This window comes from Delphinus delphis, chromosome 5 (assembly GCF_949987515.2).
Source record: "Delphinus delphis chromosome 5, mDelDel1.2, whole genome shotgun sequence".
Lineage (NCBI taxonomy): Eukaryota > Metazoa > Chordata > Mammalia > Artiodactyla > Delphinidae > Delphinus > Delphinus delphis.
This window is the reverse complement of record NC_082687.1, coordinates 88,170,889-88,193,739: the sequence shown is the minus strand read 5'-3', so window position 1 is coordinate 88,193,739 and position 22,851 is coordinate 88,170,889. Positions and strand designations below refer to the sequence as shown.

The window sequence follows — 22,851 nt, the reverse complement described above, 5'->3', positions numbered from 1 at the left end:
CCATTGCCCAGACATCTTGCATCATTTCTATTTGCTCAATGCTAAAGATGACACTTAATTTTGAATACTCTTACAAGTATCACACCCTGATTCTTTGAGGGTGGATCTGAGTTTCAGAAACAACCAAGTCTAACAAATAATATGAAAGAACATGCTTGGTAATGTTACTGAGAGGTAATAAAATAATAAGATCTGCCTTCTTAGACCTAAACTATGGCTTACAGACGTCCATATCCTTGATATCTAGCATAATGTCTGGTAGATGGTAGGTGCTCAATAAATATATTTGATTAAATAAATGCTTTCCTTTTTTTCATGGCTTGTAACGATCTCCGGAGAGAATTTAAAAAATAGGCATACCAAAAACTTTTCAGAAATTACAGAATCACTAGAATAATTACATTGCCTTCCAAGGTGCCCATTCTGACTCACTGTGATGTATAAGATCTAGAATGTGTATTTGAACAGATTACTCTGTTTACTTGGAAGCCAAACTTTGTCTATATGCATGGAAAGACATAAATGTGGGCATATATTTTCCCTCCTTCACTCTACACAGAATTAAATATAGCTGGGAAATGATTTGATAGTCATCTAAAACTTCAATCATTTTCCATTGGCCCGGAAACTGAAAAACCAGTCTTTATCTTTGGCGGATTTTCTTGGCATTGCTGTGCTAAAATGACGTAGAAATCACCTTAATAGCCAAGTTTCAAATCCTTTCAGCAGGAGAAACCAGAACACCAGAATTGTTCTTCTACCTCTCTTTATATTCCAGACACAGCTGCACACACCCACATACATACCGAGACATGAATATGCATATATATGCACATATATATGTGGCTTTGAATTCACCCTTATTTTACCTGAATTCACTTGCGGCGTCTTAATTAATATTCCCTTTGAGTTCACAGAAAACTCTTTGACATGACTCTATGTGGTTTTGTTCATCTAGGTACTTAGAGTTTTCTTTTCTTCTTTTCCTTAAGTCTTAAATTCTCCATAGTCGCTATCAATTACTTTCAATTTTCACTCTATGTGTTGGGTCTGTTCTGCTTTCATGTCTCTGACCCCTCAATAAACACCTCTTTTCGTAATCTCACTTTCAATATTTTGCTCAGACCCTCTGATCCGAGCTCCCTTTTCACCAGCTGATGGGTCTGAGATGCAATCACAGCAGTGTTCAAGTTGACGCCTGCTTCTTAGCGAGATCAGATCATCTGTATGTGGCTGCCTCTTGGAAACAAAAGATAAGGCTTAACTCTTCTGTGGACAATGAAGGATGCCGTCAGGGCAATGTTCAAAGGCGTGGTGCAGAGACATTTGGCTGCATTTTTTCTGATCGTCCTGGATAACGCAGCCATGTCTCCCAGAAATGCACTGAGGTGAATTTGCTGGGGTCCCTAACAACCTACTCTCAGGGACTCTGCCTAAGTTTGTCAGGGCTGACTGCTTTCTTCTTTAGCCTGACATAAGCATCGGATGCAGGGCTGGAGGTGATAAAGTGGACCCAGCAGAAGTTGTGGTAGTAGTAATAGTAACAATAATGCCATCAATAACAATAACAACCACACTACAGTTAACACAAATAGCAACTAATCTTTCCTGAGTCCCAGGTCTGAGTCAGAGCCTATGCCAAACACCTACTAAATATGCATTTTTAAATCTGACCTGGCAAAAACTCTGCAGCGTTGACTGTATTTTTATCCTCCTTTTACACGTGTGAACTCTAACAAACAGAGAGGTTAAGCAACTTGTCCAAGGACACACAGTTCATCTCAAAGCTGTGTCTTTTCCCAACCCCCAGTGTTCTCACCCACAACACTCGACTCCTCCCATTAGAAAACAGAGGCAGGGAAGTTAGTTAACTTAACCAAAACCTCATGTAGGACTCAGCTGGTGATGAGTCTGGATTTTTAACCTATACCTCAGTTTACCTCCCAAGTGCATGCTTTTAACCAATAACCCCCTAATGGCACTAGAAAACCAGCATTCTCATACCTAAAGCAAGGTCTCTTTAAAACCGTTCATAACTGATATATGGATGCAGCCATAGCTGGTCTTGCAAAATATAACCCAAGATACTTCAAATGACAGAGAGTCTTCTAACTGGCCTCACACTGAACAGATATGGCAGGTGGTCCACTGAACGTGGTGTGATGCAGTCCACAGAGAGAAGGGGGTTATCTGAGTCTCAATAGCTGGCAGTATTCATAGATGGAGACAGTAGAAGTACAAACAGGGTCTGTTCAATGAAGTTCAACCAATCCAACAATTACTGAGGCTGTAGGGGACACTGAAGAGAAGCAGACCCTATCCCTGCATTTAGGGACTAAAATTCTGGTGGGAGACAGACAGATGCACACAGACAGACACACACAAGTACAGTACAGTGGAAGGCTTCAACAACAGCTGATAGTTATTAATCACTTGTTCTGTACCAGGTATTACTCTAAGCCTTGCACGAATATTATCTCCCTTAGCCCCTTGTGACAATAGATGAGGTAGCTCTTATTACGTTTATTAGAGGCCAACTAACTTGCCCTGGGTGACACAGCTGGTAAGTGGAGGGTCCCGAATCAAAACCTGAGCCTGGAAATACACAAGTCCTTCAGTAGAACTGTGGAGAGAACTGTGAAGATTAAATGAAAGATGAATCCAGAGCGGCTTGTAGGGACCGAGATCATGAATGATCTTCTCCATATGGAGAATGGCGAGACATTTTTTCATTGGCCACAAGGAGATATTGAAGGGTTGTAAGCAGAGAAGCAGCATAAGGAAGTTTAGGAAAACTGGTTTTGATGTGGCGTTGAGAATGAACTGGAAGGAGGATGAGTAGAAGCAGAAAGACCAGTTAGGAGAGTGCTGTACTGGGCAGTGAGGACGATGGCTCAAAGGAGGCAGAGGGGATGCAGGGAAGCCAAAGGGATGGAGTAATAATACGGAGGAAGATGAGAAGTTGGAGGTGTCTACGGGATATCGGGGTAGACAGCTGCACAACTGGGAGACAGGAGGATCTGGGAGAGCGAAGATGAGAGTGTACGCTGGGGGTGGGTCTGCTCCCCAGCAGAATGTGAGATGTCAGAAGAAGGGAGGGCCAGAGCACCACCCGCGGAAGGTGAGAAAGGACCAGAGAGGCAGAGGTGGAGAGGGGAGAGGAGCACCAGGGGCATGTGGGGAAGGGGAGAGAAGGTTCCCGGTGGGGCAGCATGGTCAGTATCGTCTTATTCTAGAAGGTGGTCACACAGGATGAAAAAGGCCACTAAGAAGACATGCCCCACCCTTGAGAGAGCTGTTACAAGACAGAGGAAGGGGTGAAATCCAGAATCCAAGTGACAGGGTGGGAAAAGCTGCCTATGAGAAGGTTGAAGCAGTGAATATAGATGACTCTTCAAGTAGTTTAGCAGGGAATCCAAGGAGACAGCCAGGGCAGTAGCCTGAGGCATAAACAGGCTTGAGAGAGGATTTTTTTTTTTTTTTTTGTAGGACGGGAGAGATTTTAAAATAAAGTTTTTATTTAGCGGTGGCTTGTTTTAGGATAGGGGAGATTTCAGCATATGTCTACCCAGTAGTCTAGAAAAATCCTCCAGATGCCAGGCTTCTAGAGAGATTTTCAGTAGTAGTTTCTGATGATAGCAACATCACAGGAAATCTGCAAAGACAGAACGAACCCAGGAGCCGGCCACCACTGTGCCGCTGTCCTTGCTCTCTGGACAACACAGCAAGCAAGAATCTCTGAGTGAGGGCCCTGGGGGGAGCCCGATCCCAAAGAGGAAGAGGTGGCCGTGGCCCCCCGCAGACTGGAGAGAGCCGTGCCCCCCTACCTCCATCCCACGGGACCTTCTTTTGAATCTCTGCTCTGATCCCCGACAGCTCCTGCTGCTTCCAAGACCTTGAACTTCCAAGGTCTTGAACTACCACTGGCCACCACTACCACTACCTTGAACTACCACTGGCCAGGGAGTGGGGAGAGCAGTGAAGAGTTTTAGGCAAAGCACAGAGGGTAGCGAAAGGCCAGCGTATCCTCACGTACTAACCACCACGGCTATCACCCCAGCACTGGCAGAGTGATGGCTTGCTGGGAAGGTCTGGAGGACCAAAGGTGGTGTGCTGTGAGACATAACTCTTAACGTCTGTCTCTTCATTAATGCTTTGCCACCTGTTTCTAAGACACGTGAACCCCGCCCCTTCTTTAACCGTAGCTAGACAACTGCAAACTCACAAGAAGTCCCTCAAGCAAAATGCTTATTAATTGAACTTCCTCTCAAAATATAAAGTCCTAGGTTTATTCATCAGTTCTCCAAGATGGCTCCCACTGGGCCTTCTCAGCGTCGGGGGGTGGGGGGGGTAGAGGGGGGCTGGGCCAGGCAGTGAAGAAGCAGTAGGGGGAGCACACTCTTACAGGACAGAGCACCTGTATCCCTACTTCTAATGCTCCAGACAAACAAAGCTATTTTTAAATCTTAGGTACAAAAGGCTAAATCACAGGACAGCAAGCAGACCAAATGCACATTTTATTCTCAGCCCTCACTCCATCTGTTGCATAATCCGTTTCTTTCCATGCCCCCAAATAAAACATTTATTGAAAGTGTGAAACTTAAGACCCTCAAAGGATTAAGAATGGCACATTAGGTACTTTATGTACTGACATGAGGCAATCTTCAAGATCTATTGTTATGAGAGAAGAAAGCAAGGTGGAAGACAGTGAAAAAAACTTTTTTGATGAATACTAGATGCCATTTGTAAAAAAAAAAAAAAAAACTAAAAAAAAAAACTATGTCTATATAAATATATATGAGCATTTACGTGTGTCTATATAAATGTACTATGCGTTTGCTTATATATGCATCCTTGGAGAGGATACATGAAAGAGGAGGAATGGTGGTTTCTTCCAGGCAGGGGCATCGGGTGGCTGAGAGATAAAAGTAGTTTGGAGATATATTGTTGCTCAACCTTTTAAAACGTAAATCAACAGATGGTTCAAAATTATTAAATAGTAGTTAAAAATGGAAAGGTACATTAAAAAAAATAAAGCCAGCAAAATGAAAATGTCTGTCTCTCTCAACAGAGGGCGAGAGCCCATGGCACCTGGGGATGTGTGTGGTTGCAGTGGAGTATGGGAGGAACGTATAAGGAAATCAATCTGTCACAAGAGGCGGGAGTGTCAGGCCAGCAGCTTGGGGATACTGAGTTTGGCAGGCGGTGGGACCCAGCTGGGCTTTTCGGTGGAGGCTTGTGTCGTGATCGGCACTGTAGCCGGCAGGTGGGTCTGAGTGTGGCCGGGCAAGCAGTGGAGGAGGTGAGCTGGGGTCTGAGGATGGAGGGTTGATGGGAGGATCTTCCCAAGGACAAGGTAATGGTCTGGTGGGAAGGAAGAAGAAGGGGCAGGTAGGAGATATACACTGAAGGACCTTGGCAAGCACTCAGGAAATATATACTGAATAAGTGAATGAATGCATGAAAACCATAAAACTTAATGCCTGTTTGCATGTGAGTATTAAGGGAACAGGAACAAAGGGTTAGAGGACATTCAATCATCCATTCATTAAGTAATCACGAGCCCCCACTGGGCCCAGCACTATCCGACATACTGGGAGAGAACAGTGACCAAAGTGGACAAACATACTGGCCCTGGGACAGCTTCAACCTGAGTGAAGTGGAAGTTGGTCAAACCTAGGTATTAGGATGGTGAGCAGAGCACGTTAAATATTCTTCAAATCACGCTTTAAATGGCTGCATGGTACTGTGCCTTATGGATTTACGGTAATCTTAACCATTCTCCAATTTAAAAATACTTGGGTTGTTTCCGCTTTTTTCACCCTTATAAATGAATCCACAGTGAACCACCTTATGTATAAATCTAGGGCATCATTCTGATTCTTTTCTTTAGGATAAATTCCTAGAAGCGGACCCTCTGGGTCAAAGGGCACAAGCATTTCACAGTATTTCAAATGTACTAAGGGATGGTTGCTCCAGACTCTAGACTCATTGAATCCGAGTGAGTCAATGAGGGTGAGAAAGTGGGGTTTGGGAGGAAGATTGCTATGGAAAATTCACAAGAGGTCTTGGGAGGTGTTGAAGCAAGGTGATCTTTTGTTCCTGCCCAGTGGCATCACTGGGGGCTTGCTAAAATCCAGAATCCTGATATTCCCTCCAGAAACCCCCCTAAATCTGCATTTCTAAACAAGCACCCCCTCCAGGTAATTCTAACACAGGTGCCCCCCAGAACACACTTTGAGGGGGTGGCTATTGAAGAAGTAGAGGTGGCCTCGTGTTCACAAAGATTGGAGGTGAGTGGAGCTCACGGGAACACTTTGGGGGGTTCAGGAAGACCTGGGAGGTTTCTGGGTGAAGATGCAGAAGCAGGATGAGGGGCAGAAGTTGAAGAGGTTGAAAGAGGAGGTCACAGGAGAGCTGGGCCCCAAAGGAGGGAGGACGGTGTGGACCCACAGGACAGTGTGTTGGTGTGCTCCCCGGAGACTGGAGGGATAGGATGGAAGACATTGCTTTGGCGGGAGCAGTAAGCCTTGTGGCTCAGGACAGGCAGGCTTGGTTTTCTCAGTAAAAGAGGAGCTGAAGTCACCTGCTGGGAACAGACTAGGGTTTAGAAGACCTGAGGAGGTTTGAAAGAGCCCCAGTGGGTGCCTTATAGGGAGCTGGTGAGGACAGAGAAGGCTCCTGGGGACACTGCTGGGGGCAGGGGATTCTACCTGAATAAAACTGACCTGGTACCTATTCTGGGGAGACTCCCGTTTCTTCGTCCTCCCCCAGAGGCATATCTCCATTTTGGCATCTGGCTGTTTCAGTCCTTGATTAAGATTTCTTTCAAAGGAATTTTTAGAACTTCTTCTGTCAATAAATTACCCCTGTCATCCCTTTGAGATTGCCCAGACTCCCTCCACTGCTCTCTGCCTTCTTTTATATATATCTTAATCTCCTGCTCAATCTTCCCTTTACTCCCGGCCTCTCTTTTTGTTATTTTATTTTTACAATACTCTCCATCATTTTCCAGTTGCCTCTCTCCTTGCACCCCGCCTCGCCGGGCCCCCGATTCCCTGACCCCTCCCTGTTCGTGCTGGAAGCCCAGCCTTGGGCACTTGCTCCTGTATTCCACGCTTACATTTTCCTTCCACATGTAGGTCTTATAAGCAGGACCAGCTACGTAATTGGCAGAGCTCAGCGCAAAATGAAAACTCAGGGCCCCCTTATTCAAAAAAGATTAAGATTTTCGAGATGGTGACGCAAAGCATTGATTAGACCAAGTGCAGGGACCTTCTGGGCACTGGGCCATGTGTGACTGCATGAGTCTCTGGTCCTCAAAGCTCGCCCTGTTTGCAATGTGTTTTGCTTTAATTTATTGTTTATTCACCGTTCTCTGAACTCTTCCAATTTTGCTTCTGTTGTCCTGACCTGCTACTTTAACTTGCTTGATTTTGCCCAACATAGTCAACATATTTATAGTAACCAAATAAGACATTCTGTTTTAATTATTGTTTTTTGCTGATCTGGAAAAGTGGCACGAGACTCCATTCTAGGCCCAGCTGCCTGAAAGCTGATGCTTGGGTGTTCCTGCTATTCAGAGCCCAAGAAAGCTGTGCTGTGAGGTTAGAATGGCACGAGGAGGTGCCTCCCCTAGAGAAGATGTGGAGGAGAGTAGATTAAGATCCCCCGGGCAAGCATACCATCAAAATCAGCCAGGTAATATGCATTACTCTGTGAGTGGCTCAGAGGAAGCATTCAATAAGCAAGAACCAGTATTATTTCCATGTTGGTTCCAGCTGAGAGCCAAGATGCTGTCATAATGCAGAAGCACAGTTCTAGCTCAATAAGTTTCCCTCCAGATTTAAGGGCTCTTCTTCCCTTAAGGCCGGCAGGCCCACCACCTGGTTGCCACCCACTGCTGAGCGTCATTGTCTCACATATCTCCCGCCCGCCCTGCACCCCAGGGTCCAGCCACCTACTTGTTGGTCTGCCTCTGGTGCTGGATCACCATGTTTTTCTCATGGATTGTCTCCAACAGGGCTGTTGCCAGAGATTTCAGATCAGAAATGGACTGTGGAGTGGCTGGGAGGCTGCACCCGTGATCCTCAGATAACAGATCCTGAACTGGGTGGGATATAAAATTTACAACTCAGTCTTAAATCCTTCTGGAACGTTGGAATGCAAACCAATGTCAGTTCTTCCTGGATAATGAAGCTGGGATCAGTTCCCGGCTTCCACACGCTACTGTGTTGTAATTGAAGGGTCCACTTCAAGTGTCAAAAGTGAAAAAAAATAAAATCTAGTGTGAGGGTTAAACAGAAAGGAGGAAGTACTCATGGACTTTTAGCAACACCTTTTATTTAAAGGATAATAATTTTTTGCATTTGTCCAGTATTTTATGCTTTTGAAACACTCATGCTGACTAACTCATTTGAGGCTTCAAATTTTAAAAAGAACGTGGAAAATGTTATTTATTCCCGTTTCATGGACAGAAAAGCAAGGTGCTGATGGATTAAAAACATTCGCTGAAGGTCACACAGCAATGCAAATGCAAATGGCTCTAGTCCTGAGCTCCTGGCTTTATATCACAGCTTCCCACAGTACCCTTGGTGGGTGGTAAGATAATGTAGGAGATTATTTAGAACACAAAGTATATTTTGTATATGCATGGTTTTAGAAACTAAGAGATAACCCCAAAAGACCACAACCACTTGTATTCCTATGAGACAGAAAAAAGAAGAAATAATATAAATCTCTCATTATATATCTTTGAACACCATTTCCTATATGCCTATATGTAGACACACAAATTCACACATTTCTCTCCAAAAATGGGAAAAAGCTCTGCTTTTTTCACTTAACCTTATGTCTCATCATGAATATCTACTAAAATATAAAATGTAACGGCTGCTTAGTAGTCCATGCATAGATCTACAGTAATTTATTTAATTACTCCTGGACAATTATGTTGTTTCCAATGTTTTTTATTATAACTAACGTAGGAAGAACTTTCTTGAAGCAAAATGCTTGCACATGTCTGTAATCATTTCTTGTTGGCTCAGAGGGGATCAGTTTAAGGCTTTTTATAACAGAGAACCAAATGGTTCTCTAGAAAGGTTGTGCCTGGTTGACGGCCCTGCCAGCGTGTTTGAGTGTGGCTAGCATTCCCCAGGTCGGTGACAGGACTGGGTCTCAACATTCAAACATCCAACATTCAAAGGCTATCAAGGATATCCAGAGCTATACTTAGATGGGCTACTTCACGTTTGTATAGAGGGTGTTCTTTTCTAGTTGAGTGAAAAAAAAAAAAGAAGTTGCTTGGAAAAGTGCCTTGATTATTAGGTAGTCTGGAGATTCACCATTATTTTTTAATCCCCCGTAGCTCTGATGAGGACTGCCACATGATCCTTGTTGGTCTGCACTGCCAACAAGCCCAAAACAGGCCAGTCCAGCATGGTCCACTTGAGGATCATGTTTAGAACTGAATTCCCAAATACTAAGTGTCAGAAGCAAGCTCTCTGCTATTTATTTCCCCTGACTGTTCCTGGAAGATCATTATTTTTCATTGGAATCGACAAGAAGGAGGAACAAAATTGCAATCAATAAAAGCTTCTTTAGGGCTTCCCTGGTGGCGCAGTGGTTGGGAGTCCGCCTGCCGATGCAGGGGACACGGGTTCGTGCCCCGGTCCGGGAGGATCCCACATGCCACGGAGCGGCTGGGCCCGTGAGCCATGGCCGCTGAGCCTGCGCGTCCGGAGCCTGTGCTCCGCGACGGGAGAGGCCACAGCAGTGAGAGGCCTGCGTACCGCAAAAAAAATAAAAAATAAAAATAAATAAAAGCTTCTTTGAAAAAGGCACATGTGCCATGGTAAAATGACTTCAGCAGCTGTGAGACTTTTCTAGTCTGATCATAAAGGCCAGGAAAAGGAGAAACTCAATGAGGATGGAACGGACACTTGGAGATGCTAACCTGGTGATTACAGAAGGGAAAACATTCTGGAAAGAGGAGCATAGTTAGGGGAATAGATGCAAATGGGGTCCAGTCATTAGAGAGACCTCTAAGGCAGCGGCTCTCAAAGCAGGGTCCCCGAACCAGCATCAGCATCACCTGGGAACTTTCTAGAAACGCTTATTCTCCAGGCTCACCCTAGACCTAGTAAATCAGAAACTCTTGAGGTGGGACCCAGTAATCTGTGTGTTAATAAGCCCTCCAGGCAATCCTGATGCAGGTGGAAGTTTGGGGGTGACTGCTCTAAGGATCACTTCCATTCCCAATTCAAAAAACGAGATGTGGACCCACAGTGCTCGCATTCTGTGATCACAGGTGGTCCCTCCCAGAAAATGACCCCTACCTTGCTTTGCAGACAGGACTCCAGTCAGAGCACTGCTGCTGGATTTGCCCTGGCCTTTTGAGTTTTTCCGTCTCTCAAGAGCATTCTAAAGCAGCATTGGGAGAAAACAAAAACCTCTGTCAGAAAAGCCAATAATGGAAAAATACCTAATTCCGGTAGATGCCTCCTCCCATCCAGCACACGAGAACTCTTTACAAACTCCAAATGCTAGCCCAACTTTTAAAATTCAGAGTCCCTGCCAGAGAGTTATGATTTTTATGGACCTGGTAAAGAGTTTTGTTTTTTTCTTTTTAAGTTGGTGCCCAGCAGAATTACAGCAATTATATCCTCCTATATATAGAAGGTACTCAATGCATATTCGTTAAATTAAATCAAATCTGAAGCAAGAACTCAGTCTAATGTGTGAAGTCACTAGTTATGGAAACCCCTTCCAAACAGACATGAGATGGAGACTAGGTTTACTTTCATGGCGCAATGCCAAAAGATCATTAGTGGTGTCTGGAAGGTTTCTGTGGCTGGACTGGAAGAAAAGCCATGATTGATTAATGAAATCTGCCATGGACTCAAGGTTAAGGAAGTGCATGTGTGTCATTCCTAGAACAGAACGTTACATTAAAATTGATATGTGCTACACAGCCAGTGCTTGGCACATAGAAGAACTGAATAAATGTTGTTAAGTGAATGCATATACACATTTTTTAAATTATGTATTAATTATACAACTTTAAGAGCTGTATTCTTCTTTGGCTGTGTGTGTATATATAGATGGGTGTAAACTCAAGGGGGGCCCCCCCGCCCCAGATTGGAAAAGGAGGAACAGCATGGAGACTTCTGAGAAAAAAGTGAACGTCAAAAGCCAGGAATATGAGATGGCTGCCCCAGCATAGAGACGGCTGTAAAACTTCACCCTCAGGAAGAGAAATCAATCTATTTTCAAAGCAGAGAAACCCAGGAGATTTTGCTAATTATAACACTTACAACTAACATCTGCAGAAACATATTATCTAACGAATGGCACTGGAATTAGACTAAATAACAGTGGGGAGAATTTAAACATTCTGTCCTTTTCGTGTGACGTGAACATTATCGTTTAGATTGTGATTTCCCAATCTTTGTTTCTTCATTGCTCAGAAATCATTTTCTTATGGATGATTAGGGGACAAAGAACATCTGATGACAGAACACTTTATAGAAAAGCTGGATAGGAAACCTAATTTAATATAGACCGAGGCTGTATAGTGGTCACATCCAGATTCTGGTGGTCTCAGTGTGCCCTGTCCAGATAACAGAAGCAGCTCTTGCAAAACCTGTTTTTGTTGTGTTTGCCGTTTGGGGGTTAGTTCTTACTGGTTCCTCAGTTAAAGCTCTTATTGAACTATCTGGGAGGGCAGGCAAGCACTAGAGTATCTTTGGCACATAAAAGGGAATTAAAATAGAATGACACTTAGATGTACAATAGTGAATCATCACCGTCACCGTCATGATTTTCTACCTTATATTTGGCAATGTTAGATTTCAAGAGGTTGACCTCTTCATGAAGTTGCTTTAATCTCTCTTGAAGGTACCTGAAAAAGAATATATACAACTAGGAAGAGTTTGGAGGCAAAATAAAAAACATACACTCAAGTAGGAGAGGATAAAAAGAAAACCACACACCCAAAGAGCCACCTTTGACCTACAGTGCCTTCCCACCACCGAAAGCAGAAAAAGTGCACCTTGGTGACCTCTTCTTAAATGGATGTGATCAAGGTCAAGTATGCCCAAATCACTGAAACCTCACTTTAGGACAGCCCTCTGCAGAGATCCCCTAAGGGATATCAACACAGTTTTCACATAATTCTCATTAAGATGATTCCACTGGGAAGCAAGGCAGCAAGAGGCAATACCAGACACAGCATTAAGTTAGTCACATACACACACTGAAATTTGCCTCTGGGAAAAGAGACAGCTAAGGGAATTTCTCAATTTATTTTCTTATTCTTTTCTGTCTTCTTGATAGCAATAATAAGCAGCTTTCACTGGTTCCCTACCCTTCTCACCCAACCGGGGAGGGCAGGGGGAAAGAGGGTATGGATGTAGGCATGTAAGCATGTGGTTCTTCTTTTCTTACTGCTACAATTAACGTGTGACATTAATATCATTGTTTTAGGGTTGAGACTTTCCTTTCACTGTAAGGCTATTTTCTGAAATGTAAACAGGGCTGCAAATAACTCCCAGCCTGCAGGCAAGTGGAGAGCCAGCATCCTACCCCAGTACGAGCCTGGGACTGGTCACTTACCTGTTCTCCATACACAGGGCATCCACGTCAATGATTCGGTTCTCGTGGCCGCTCAGGATGTGGTTTAGCTCCTGGTTGAGCCTCTCGACTTTGTCCTGGTAGGAAGACCGCTCTTCTTTAACATCCTGAAGCTCGTCCATAGAGGCCTGCAGGTCATGCTCCAGAGACTCAATCTGAAACCAGAGAAGTGCCCTTACTCAAGGTATTCTGCAGGCATCAGCCTTATGGTTAGAGACGAGCCTTCCACTTGGCTGACTGACTTTTAGAGAGCTTATCAATACCAGCGTCTGCTATAAAACCGTAAGCGCCACACATCGGAATATGATAAAAGCTGAAAGCAAGGAACAACTTCCGGCCAGACACTTACTATATCCAAGATGAGATGGATTGCAGCAGCTTGGAAACACAGAACTGATCACTTACCAACTGCAGCCTGCCCTAAAGCCAGGGGCTTGGAGAGGGCAAATCCAGATATTGGGAACAACAGCCAGTGTCTTACAAATACATACTTTTTCAAACCACTCTAGACCCAGAAATCATGTTCTGCTCTTCAAAACCAATTAGTGAGAGGAGAGAAACGAAGCCTAGGCTCTCTAAGCTGTTCCCTAACTAGGGCTCGGTACCCGTTGAGATTTTGCCTAAAAAGCATCCACTCAGCATTTCAGCAGAAACTTGCAAATTAAGGCCAGTCTGTCATGTTTGTTCTCTCCCTGTCTATCCTGGTTATGGGGGAGGTTTCTTGTTGTGTTCAGAACAATGGCACCCAAAGTGAGAGAGCAGACCTGCTGGAAGACAGAAATGCAAAAGGCTGCTTGGGAACCTAGCAGAGAACAGAGGGAGTAAATGCATTCAAACTGCATCTTCCTTCCTCCTCTAACCGCGTTCCAAGCACCCCACGGTCTCTGAGAAACTGGGGCACAGTCTACTCTTCTCTGTGTCACGCTCAGCTGTGCAAACATATCCCCCACTCCTAACAGATGTTGGCGATAACCTGTTCCCTTGCTCTCTCCAGCTGCTGAACCAAATCTTCACGCTCATGGGCTGCAAAGTGCCGCACGCCGATTTCTTCGTCTCCCAGCCTCTGTTTGGCAATTGTCATTCTCAAGAGCTGCATTTTCCATTGGTAGAAAAAGAAGAGAGAGAGGGAGAGAGAGTTAAAATGAAGAGATCCAAACGAAACCCCAAGCATACCAGGCAGAAAGTGTTGGAAGTTAAGATTTTCCAAGAAATACTGGAGAAAGGCACAAGACAAAGAAATTTCTGGCCAATATCATTAATTAAAAAAAATTTTTTAATCCATATTGTATGTACAGACACATGTGTGCAAACACACACCTATGAGGCTAACGGGAACACAGGCCTGGGCATCTGAAGGGGGATAGCCTGTTTAGCCCTGCCATAGTGAGGGAAAAAACTCTGTGTCTCTTTTAAACTTAGCAAAGATTAAAAAATGATAACACAATGTTGTAAAGTATCTGCTGAGATGGGCATGCTCCCACATTCTTAACAATTAGGCTATGTTATCGAGAGCCTTAAAGATGTCCCTATCTGACTCTTGCATCTGAGTGCTAATTCAGATTTAAGCCTAAGTAACCTCATCGCCTCTCACCCCATGAATGTTGACAATGGATGAAATACTTTGCTGTAGTTCTGGACTAAAACGCTGGGGAAGAAACTTAATTTTCTTTTTTGCACAACTCAGGAAAACAGCTACTGTGCAGAGTTTCCTTTCTGACCTCAGCAGATGAACTGGACTGACAGTGTTAATTCAGATTTAAGAAATTATCTGAATCTTGGTTTGAGTAGATTTGGGACCTACATGCAATATTAACTAGATCGGATACCTTTTATATTTTCACATGTATACATAGGCTCTCCTCACCCTCATCAACATCCATTAGTTACTGAACTCTGTGAACTGGCACTGAAACATTCCAATGTTTTGCTGCTCCAGTTTTGTAAAGTTTTACAGTGCAATACCTGTTACTTTTCAGAGACAAACCAAAGGTTAATTTCTCTAGGTTCTTGCTGTTTGCTTTAGCAGCATTTGATGGAGGATCTTTTTATATATATATACATTTGTAATAGATGAAAAATAAACCAGATTGCAAACCCCATTTTTTTTTTTTGAAGCAAACCATGTACCAGGTTTTTGGTCCAAATTGTGTAATATAAGTTAAATTGCATTCTATTAACCCATATGAGTGTATTTCTGTACCCATAGTTATGTTGAAATAAAGTTCTAAAAAGCAAAAAAAAAAAAAAAAAAAAAGTCCCTATCCAATGATCCAGTAACTCTACTTCTGATAATCTGGGCTAAGAATAATCCCAGACATGGACTAGCTTTAGGAAAAAAGAAAAAAGTAGACTGTGCTGTTATTTATAGAAAGAGTAAAAAAAACAATAGAAACAATGTCCAACAATAGTGGAATGGCTAGCAAATGATAATGCAATCAATCAACTGATTGATTGTTTGATCAATCAATCAAACAGCAAATTTCCAGCTGTTTAAAATGAGGTTGATATGAACTATGTAGTACCATGGACATGCGGATGCTGCCACACTAAGTGGGAAAAAAAGCAGAAAACTAACTTGAATACGCAGTTTGGGGACTTCTCTGCCAGTCCAGTGGTTAAGACTCCATGCTTCCACAGCTGGGGGCCTGGGTTCAATCCCTGGTCAGGGAACTAAGATCCCACAAGCCACACAGTGCAACCAGAAAATAAATAAATAAATATTTTAAAAAAATGTTTAAATAGAGGCACTTTCCTGGCAGTCCAGTGGTTAAGACTCCGAGTTTCCAATACAGGGGGTGCAGGGGGCACGGGTTTGATCACTGGTCGGGGAACTAAGATCCCACATGACGTGCGGCACAGCCGAAAACAAAATATGCAGTATGATTGAAATTATACTAAGAACCCACATACAAAAGAAAAAAATTACCAAATACATTAAAACCCTTAAATGTGTGTGTGTAAGTTTAGGTGATGCAAGACTGTGTATGCTATCTGTTCTTTGTTTTCTAACTTTTAAAATAAGTATACATGACTTTCATAACGTACTTTTTAAATGTTTTAAAATCCCTAGGAACTAAATTCTAGTCCTAAAAGTGTAATTTTCCAAAGCATCCCTGCAGAACCCTTGGCTTTCCCAGTCTCTGGGGCCGAGCTCCATGTGCAGCTCCAAACTTTCCAGTAGGGCCGTGATGGAAACTATGTTAGAGACTCCAGGAAGGTCCAGTGGTCCCAGAGCATCCCCTACATGCCGTTCAGTGCCAAGCAGGTGGCCATTAAAAAGTGCTTTTTTGACTTTACAGCACTGCTTCCTGATGCTTCTTCGAGAGAGGTCGCAAGACTGATTCCTCCATCTCCCTGTAGGGTGTGTGCAGATGGGCTTCATATATGGATGAAATCCTGGGGACAGTTTTTTGCTGCCACACAGATCCAACCCATCCAGGAATACCTGCTGGGGTATGCTCTCCCTCGTTCCTGTGTGGATCCTAAGGGATTTGTTGCCAATAGAGAGAATGGCTTTATTTTTCAAGTCCCTGAGGATTTAGGGGCAGGTGAGAAAGTTAAAAGCCAAGGTAGAATATTAACTATATAGGAATAATAAATAACAGCAATGAACTGTGCAGGAACTGATGACTACTGAAAAGTAAAGAGCATTTTCAAATGACACATATATATATTTTACATCTTTATTGGAGTATAATTGCTTTACAATGGTGTGTTAGTTTCTGCTTTATAACGAAGTGAATCAGTTATACATATACATGTGTTCCCATGTCTCTTCCCTCTTGTGTCTCCCTCCCTCCCACCCTCCCTATCCCTCCCCTCCAGGCGGTCACAAAGCACCGAGCTGATCTCCCTGTGCTATGCGGCTGCTTCCCACTAGCTATCTACCTTTTCGTTTGGTAGTGTATATATGTCCATGCCTCTCTCTCGCTTTGTCACAGCTTTCCCTTCCCCCTCCCCATATCCTCAAGTCCATTTTCTAGTAGGTCTGTGTCTTTATTCCTGCAAATGACATATATTTGGGGTCCTTATTTGAAAACTAGTCAGATGAACTGGACGTGTATTTATTGTGCATCTACTATGAGCAAGTGCATCGTTAGGATCAGCACACAATGTTCCAGGCAGGTGGAACAGCTTGTACAAAGGCCTAGCAGGGGACATACGGCACTTAGGTACACAGATGGCCGTGCTTAATGGAATCCCCATTCCAAAGCGCAAGGATTCTGAATTTGTATACTTGCCTAATGCAAATTTATCTGTAGTCTCGAAATCAGCATTCATGGTGCTTTTGCATCATGAGGGGACATGTGCAGATAAACACAGAGTTGCAAAAACTGGGAAGCATCCCACAGGAACGTTCCCAGCTAAAGTGGAACAAGGCAATGTTCTGCTTTCTTGTTTTAGCTCATACTGTAAACAAGTGTCCTTTTCATGGTTTCTTTCGTGCCACTTTTTTTCACATTTTTGTGCTTTCTGTTGGTGTTTTGCCATTTAGAATGGCCCTCCTGTGCAGTGCTGGAGTGTTGTCTCGTGTTCCTGAGCACGAGAGGCCATGATGCGCCTTACAGAGAATATACGTGTGTTAGATGAGCTTCCTTCAGGCACGAGTTACGGTGCTATTGGCTGTGAGTTCAATGTTAAAGAAACAACAATATAAATTAAATAAGGTGACTTTAAAGAGAAACACATATAAAACAGTTCTATGTTGATCAGGTGACAAAAATATTGTGACCAGAGGCTCAGAGGAACCTAATCTCCTATTTCCCCTAGGAACAATGGTTCAATATTCCCTAATTCAGTGTTTGCAGTGATTTTAGAGAATGTAACTATAGCAAATGTCAAGAATCGGCTGTACTGTGAGAGGAACAGAGTTTATGTCAGAACTGGTTAATTTACCTGAAAGCTGATATGTGAAAACATCTTTCACATCACAGTCTTGGCTCAGGACTTTCAGAACCCCAGGTGAGTACACAGAAAGACAAACAGCTAACCAAGCAAGAAACATTTCTCAGATGAAAGGGTCTAGGAACAAGAAGGCCTGTGCCACTTTTGGCATGAGGCAACAGGAGGTCTGCAACACGGCTTTGAAAGCGGGACGCTTTTCCTCGTATGTGAAAAGCCAGACTGACAGCCTGAACTTTAAGTAATAAAACACCACTGAGGTTTTCCATTCACAGTACGCTTCGCCGAACACTTAATTTAGAATCACACAATTATGTTTGCTTAATGCTAATTAATTATTAAACATGTTTATTGAGGTCTGACAGCCATATAAGAGAGTCATCTTTTATATACTGGATGCCTGTTAAGCTTCAATAAACATGTTAACAGTCATTTGGTGTTCAATGTGCATACAATATCGGCTATTAAATCTCAGGGCTGGACTAGATGAAACACTTATTTTTAAAAGTGAGGCCCAAGTTGGTAAAAGCTGGATCACTGGTTGGGTCTGACACTCAAGTTCAATCAGCTGAAGAGGCCCAAGGAGGCCATCGCGATAGGGATGGCAGCCCCAGGGAGAGTTCTCTTGCCTTCCCAGCTGACAGCTGATGGGCTCTGGAGTCCATCTGCCAGGGGGCGGGGGGGGTGTTCTGGGGCCAAGTTCGAGAGCTGTGCAATCTCAGGAATATGCCTGAACTTCTCTGAGTCTTAGTATCCTTCACTGTAAGAATACGACAGTAACAGTACAGCTTTTTCCTGGCCAAGGTTGCTGTAACTGTTGGGGCCCAGAGTAGGCTGCCCCCAAATGTGCCTCAATGGCATATTTATTATTTTGAATTAAAGTTACTTAAGAAATGCCCAACACACGAGGGACACTCTGACCCTCCTTTCTGTCACCCCAAAAGCAGGAAAAAAAAATCTCTCATGTGAAGGGTGCCCTCCTGCATCTGGAGATAGAAGGATGCCCTTATCGCCAGAGATGGGGATTTGGGTGAGAAACCAGTACAAACAAACCCTGTTACTGCTTTAATTTACTACCCCAAGCCCAAACTCGGTTTAGATTCTTCACTAATTGGGCACCCCGAACCTAAGTTTCTTTGTCCTGTCAACTCCTCCCAAATTTATTATTTCTTTGTCTAAAAAGTATAAAAGTTACCTGCTTTGCGCACTTCTTAGGTCCCATGTCTATGGGACCAGCATGAATTAAAATGTGTTTCTTTTTCTCCTGTTAATCTGTCTCATGTCCAGCCACAAGAAATCAAGAAGCGGGGGATTCCCTATTGGTCCAGTGGTTAGGACTCTGCTCTTCCACTTCAGGGTTCAATCCCTGGTTGGGGAACTAAGATCCTGCATGTCGTGTGGGACTCCAAAAAAAAAAAAAAAAAAAAAAGAGAAATCAAGAGGAGTAGAGGGGGCAATTTCCCCTACCCAACATTAAACACAAAGTAAGAGAGTGATGTTGTATTAAATGAGCATTTAATTTGGGAGAATTCAAATGTGTGTGTTTGGCAAAAAGATGACGGGGAGAACCAAGTGGAGGAAGAGAGAGATGGAGAAGAGGGGATGGGAGAGAAATGAAAATGTTTTAAATTGGTGGCCCTACCCACCCCTGCTTTCAATGTCCCAGACTGAGAGCGAGGTGGGAGAGGGACTGATAACACATTTAGACAAAATCATACCGTTCATATTTATACATAAGACTCCTATTCAGGAGACACATGGCCACCTGCCCTGAACTTCATGGACAATTTAAGAGACCGTCAAGGTGAATTTCTGCTAGACACAAGGTTTTGCCTCTTACCCGCTGACTTTAGAACCTAGTCCCAAGTAAGAGAAGATGAGATTTCTCTACCATACTTAGCACAGCCCCTGGAACATACAAAGTGCTTGATCAATGTCAGCTGCTATTACGATTATTGCTGTGCTCATTGGTGTCCTCCTCCACGTGAGTTTCCCCACACACATGCCCACTGGGGAAGTCGATCTTTCTTCTAAGCTGGAGGAAGCCGAGCTGCTGAGCCAACCTTATCTGTAGACTGCAGGCAGTGAGGCTGATTTCCCCCCTTGGAAGCTCTATGAAGCAACTGCTTGGAGTGCTTGATTTCCTACAATGGGGCCATCAACACTGCATGGCTAGCCTCCCTGTGCCAACGCTTGAAGTGGATCAGTGCCCTGAAGGCGCGCACACGGCCACCAGGAGATGCATCCACTTGCTGATTTAGATGGAAATAAACATTTATGAATGAATTATGGGTGTGAATCGTCCGCTTATGGATGAGGCGCAGCTGCAGCTGGGATGTGGCTGAGGGACACGGCTGCAAAACGATGTGACAAGAGGCTCTTGGGCGCTCTCCCCCCTCCCTGCCGATGGAGTCCAACTCCTCTGCCAAAGCCCTGCTCAAACTCTGGTCCTGCCAAGGCCCCCCAGTCGGAATGACTCGCTTCTTCCTTGATCTCTTCTTGGGCCTCATCCCTCATAGCCCTCAACAGTCTCTCCCTCCTCTTGTTTTCATTTGCCTGAATCCATTTTCCCCAACAGAGAGTGGGAGGAAGGCAGCTGGCAGCAGGAGCAGCTATTATTCTCCAGGTGTAATCTGTGTTCAGATCCTGTATCTGCGGATCCTAGTCACATGTCTTTGGCTGTCATCTAGCCTCACTGAGCCCCAAGTGACTTTAGTGTTTTTGAAAGTGGAGATTGCCTTAGTCTATTCAGGCTGCTATAACAGACTACCATCGACTGCATAGCTTATAAACAACAAACATTTATTTCTCATAGTTCTAGACGCTGGGAAGTCTAAGATCAAGGTGCTAGCAGGTTGGGTGTCTGGTGAGAGCCTGCTTCCTAGTTCATAGATGGCTGTCTTTTTTCTGTGTCCTCACATGGAGGAAGGGGTGAGAGAGCTCTCTAGGGTCCCTTTTATAAGGGCACTAATCCCATTCATGAGAGCTCCACCTTCATGATCTAATCACCTCCCAAAGGCTCCCACCTCCAAATACCATCACACTGGGGAGGAGGTTTCAACATATGAATTTTGGGGAGGTGACACAGTCTATAGCATTCCACCCTTGATTGCCCCCAAATTCATGTTCTTCTTACACGTGAAATACATTTACTCTACCCCAATAACCTCCAAAGAATTAACTCGTTCCAGCATCAACTCTTAAGGCTAAAGTCCAAAACCTCATCTAAATATCATCTAACTCAGGTATGGGTGAGACTCGGGGTGAGATGCATCCTGGGGCAAACTCCTCTCCACCTGTGAAATTGTGAAACCTAGCAAGTTACGTGCTTCCAAAATACAAAGGTGGGACACACACAGGAGCGACGTTCCCGTTCCAAATAGGCAGAAACAGGAAGGAAGGAAGGGGTGACAGGTCTCAAGTAAGTCCAAAACCTAACAGATCAAACAACGTTAAATGTTAAGGCTTAGGACTAATCCTCTGGCTCGATGCTCTGCCTTCCAGGCCCACTGGCAACATCACCGCCAAGGCTTGGCAGGACAGCCCTGCAGTGGCTCTGCTCTGGTGCCCTGCAGCTCTACTGGGCTGTGGTCTCAGCCCTGGGGCTCCGGGAGGCCCCCTCCATTCTAACCCAGGTGAAGGCAATCTGTCCCCCAGAGCCATGTACTCTAGGCCTGTGGCGGGAGTGGCAGCCTTGCTGGGCTCTAAATTAGCTTCCGTGTCATTCTTCTCTTGCCCTGAAAAACAGCGCCCGGCCTCTGACCCATACTCATCCCTTTACCACATGGCTGTTTGGCCAACACCCTTTGCGTTCTCATTTTTTGCAATATGGACAGGCTGAGAATTTTCCAAATCTTTAAACTCTGGTTCCTTTTTGCTGAACAATTCCATCTTCAAATCATCTCTCTCGTCTCACATTTTATAAGCAGTCAGGAGAAACCAGCCTGCTCCTTCAACACATTTTTAGAAATTTCCTCAGCTAAATATCCAGTTTCATTGCTCACAAGTTCTACCTTCCATAAAACAATAGAACTCGATCACAGTTCAGCCAGATTGTTGCCACTTTATAACAAGGATGGCCTTTTCCCCAGCATCCAATAACGTGTTCCTCATTTCCATCTGAGGCCTCATCAGAATGGCCTTTACTGTCCATATTTCTACCAACATTCTGTTCAGGATGACTTAAGTATTCTCCAAAAAGGTGGACGCTTTCTCCACAGCTCTCTCTTTTTTTTTTTTTTTTTTTTTTTTCTGAGTCCTTACCAGAATTGCCCTTAATGGTCCATTCACAGCAATGCTGTGAAGGACAACAGGCTTTTTCAAGCAGGAACCTCAAAACTCTTCCAGCCTCTACCCACTACCCAGTTCCAAAGCTGCTTCCACATTTTAGGTATTTGTTATAGCAGCACCCCACGTCTTAGTACCAACTCCTGTCTTAGTCTGTTTAGGTTGCTATAACAGAATACCATAGACTGAGTAGCTTATAAACAACAAACATTTACTTCTCACAGTTGGAGTCTAGGATGTCCAAGATCAAGACACTGGTAGGTTCGTGGTCCAGTGAGGGCCCACTTCCCGGTTCATGGTCAGCTATCTTCTCACTGTGTCCTCACATGGCAGAGGGGGCAAAATTGCTACTGGGGTCTCTTTTATGAGGGCACTAATCCCATTCATGAGAGCTCTGCTGTCATGACCTAGTCACTTCCCAAAGCCCCCACCTCCTAATACCATCACATTTCGGATCAGGTTTCAACATACGAATTTGGGGTGGGGGCACATTCAGTCTACAGTAAGAATAAAAGCTATCTTGTAGACAGAACAGCTATGTACGGCTGCCCAGCCTGTGCACTGCACAACTCCAGCTCTCGGGGTTTCCATCCTTGCAATGTGAAGATACAATGCAATAATCACTCTCTGAAGAGCTTTAAAAGTACAATCCCCAGTTATAGCTGGTATGGTTATAATTCTTATACAGTGACTCTCTATCTGTCAGAGTTACTGGGAAGATGAGATGCAAGAATTTATAGGAGTGGATGTTAGCCCTTCCTCACCCCCGGTCCTTGTGTACTGCTGCAAATAGCACGCCTAGGGAGAGGTCAACACCAAAAGCCATTTATCAAACATTCATCTGCCAGTGTTGTGCTGGGCGACTTAATAAACAAGGTCCTGCCTATCTTTTCTTTACTTTTCCTGTTGGTTTTTTCCACATCCTCTCCAACTGCCCCCTGACCTTTTGAAATACCCTTGATAAAATTAGACGGGAGAGCTTTCAAAGGCTGCAAGTAGGCAACTCTATTGTGTATACCAAAGTTCAAA

The 22,851-nt window shown here is 44.1% G+C and overlaps 1 protein-coding gene across 1 annotated transcript in view; it reads right to left on the bottom strand.

The window, feature by feature from the left end:
• Positions 1 to 22,851, bottom strand: part of CCDC149 (coiled-coil domain containing 149) — a 98,922-nt gene that overhangs the window by 17,500 nt on the left and 58,571 nt on the right. The window contains 5 exon segments of the mRNA XM_060012740.1: positions 7,965 to 8,109; positions 10,338 to 10,422; positions 11,830 to 11,902; positions 12,616 to 12,788; positions 13,607 to 13,723. Coding sequence (XP_059868723.1) covers positions 7,965 to 8,109; positions 10,338 to 10,422; positions 11,830 to 11,902; positions 12,616 to 12,788; positions 13,607 to 13,723 — 593 coding nt within the window.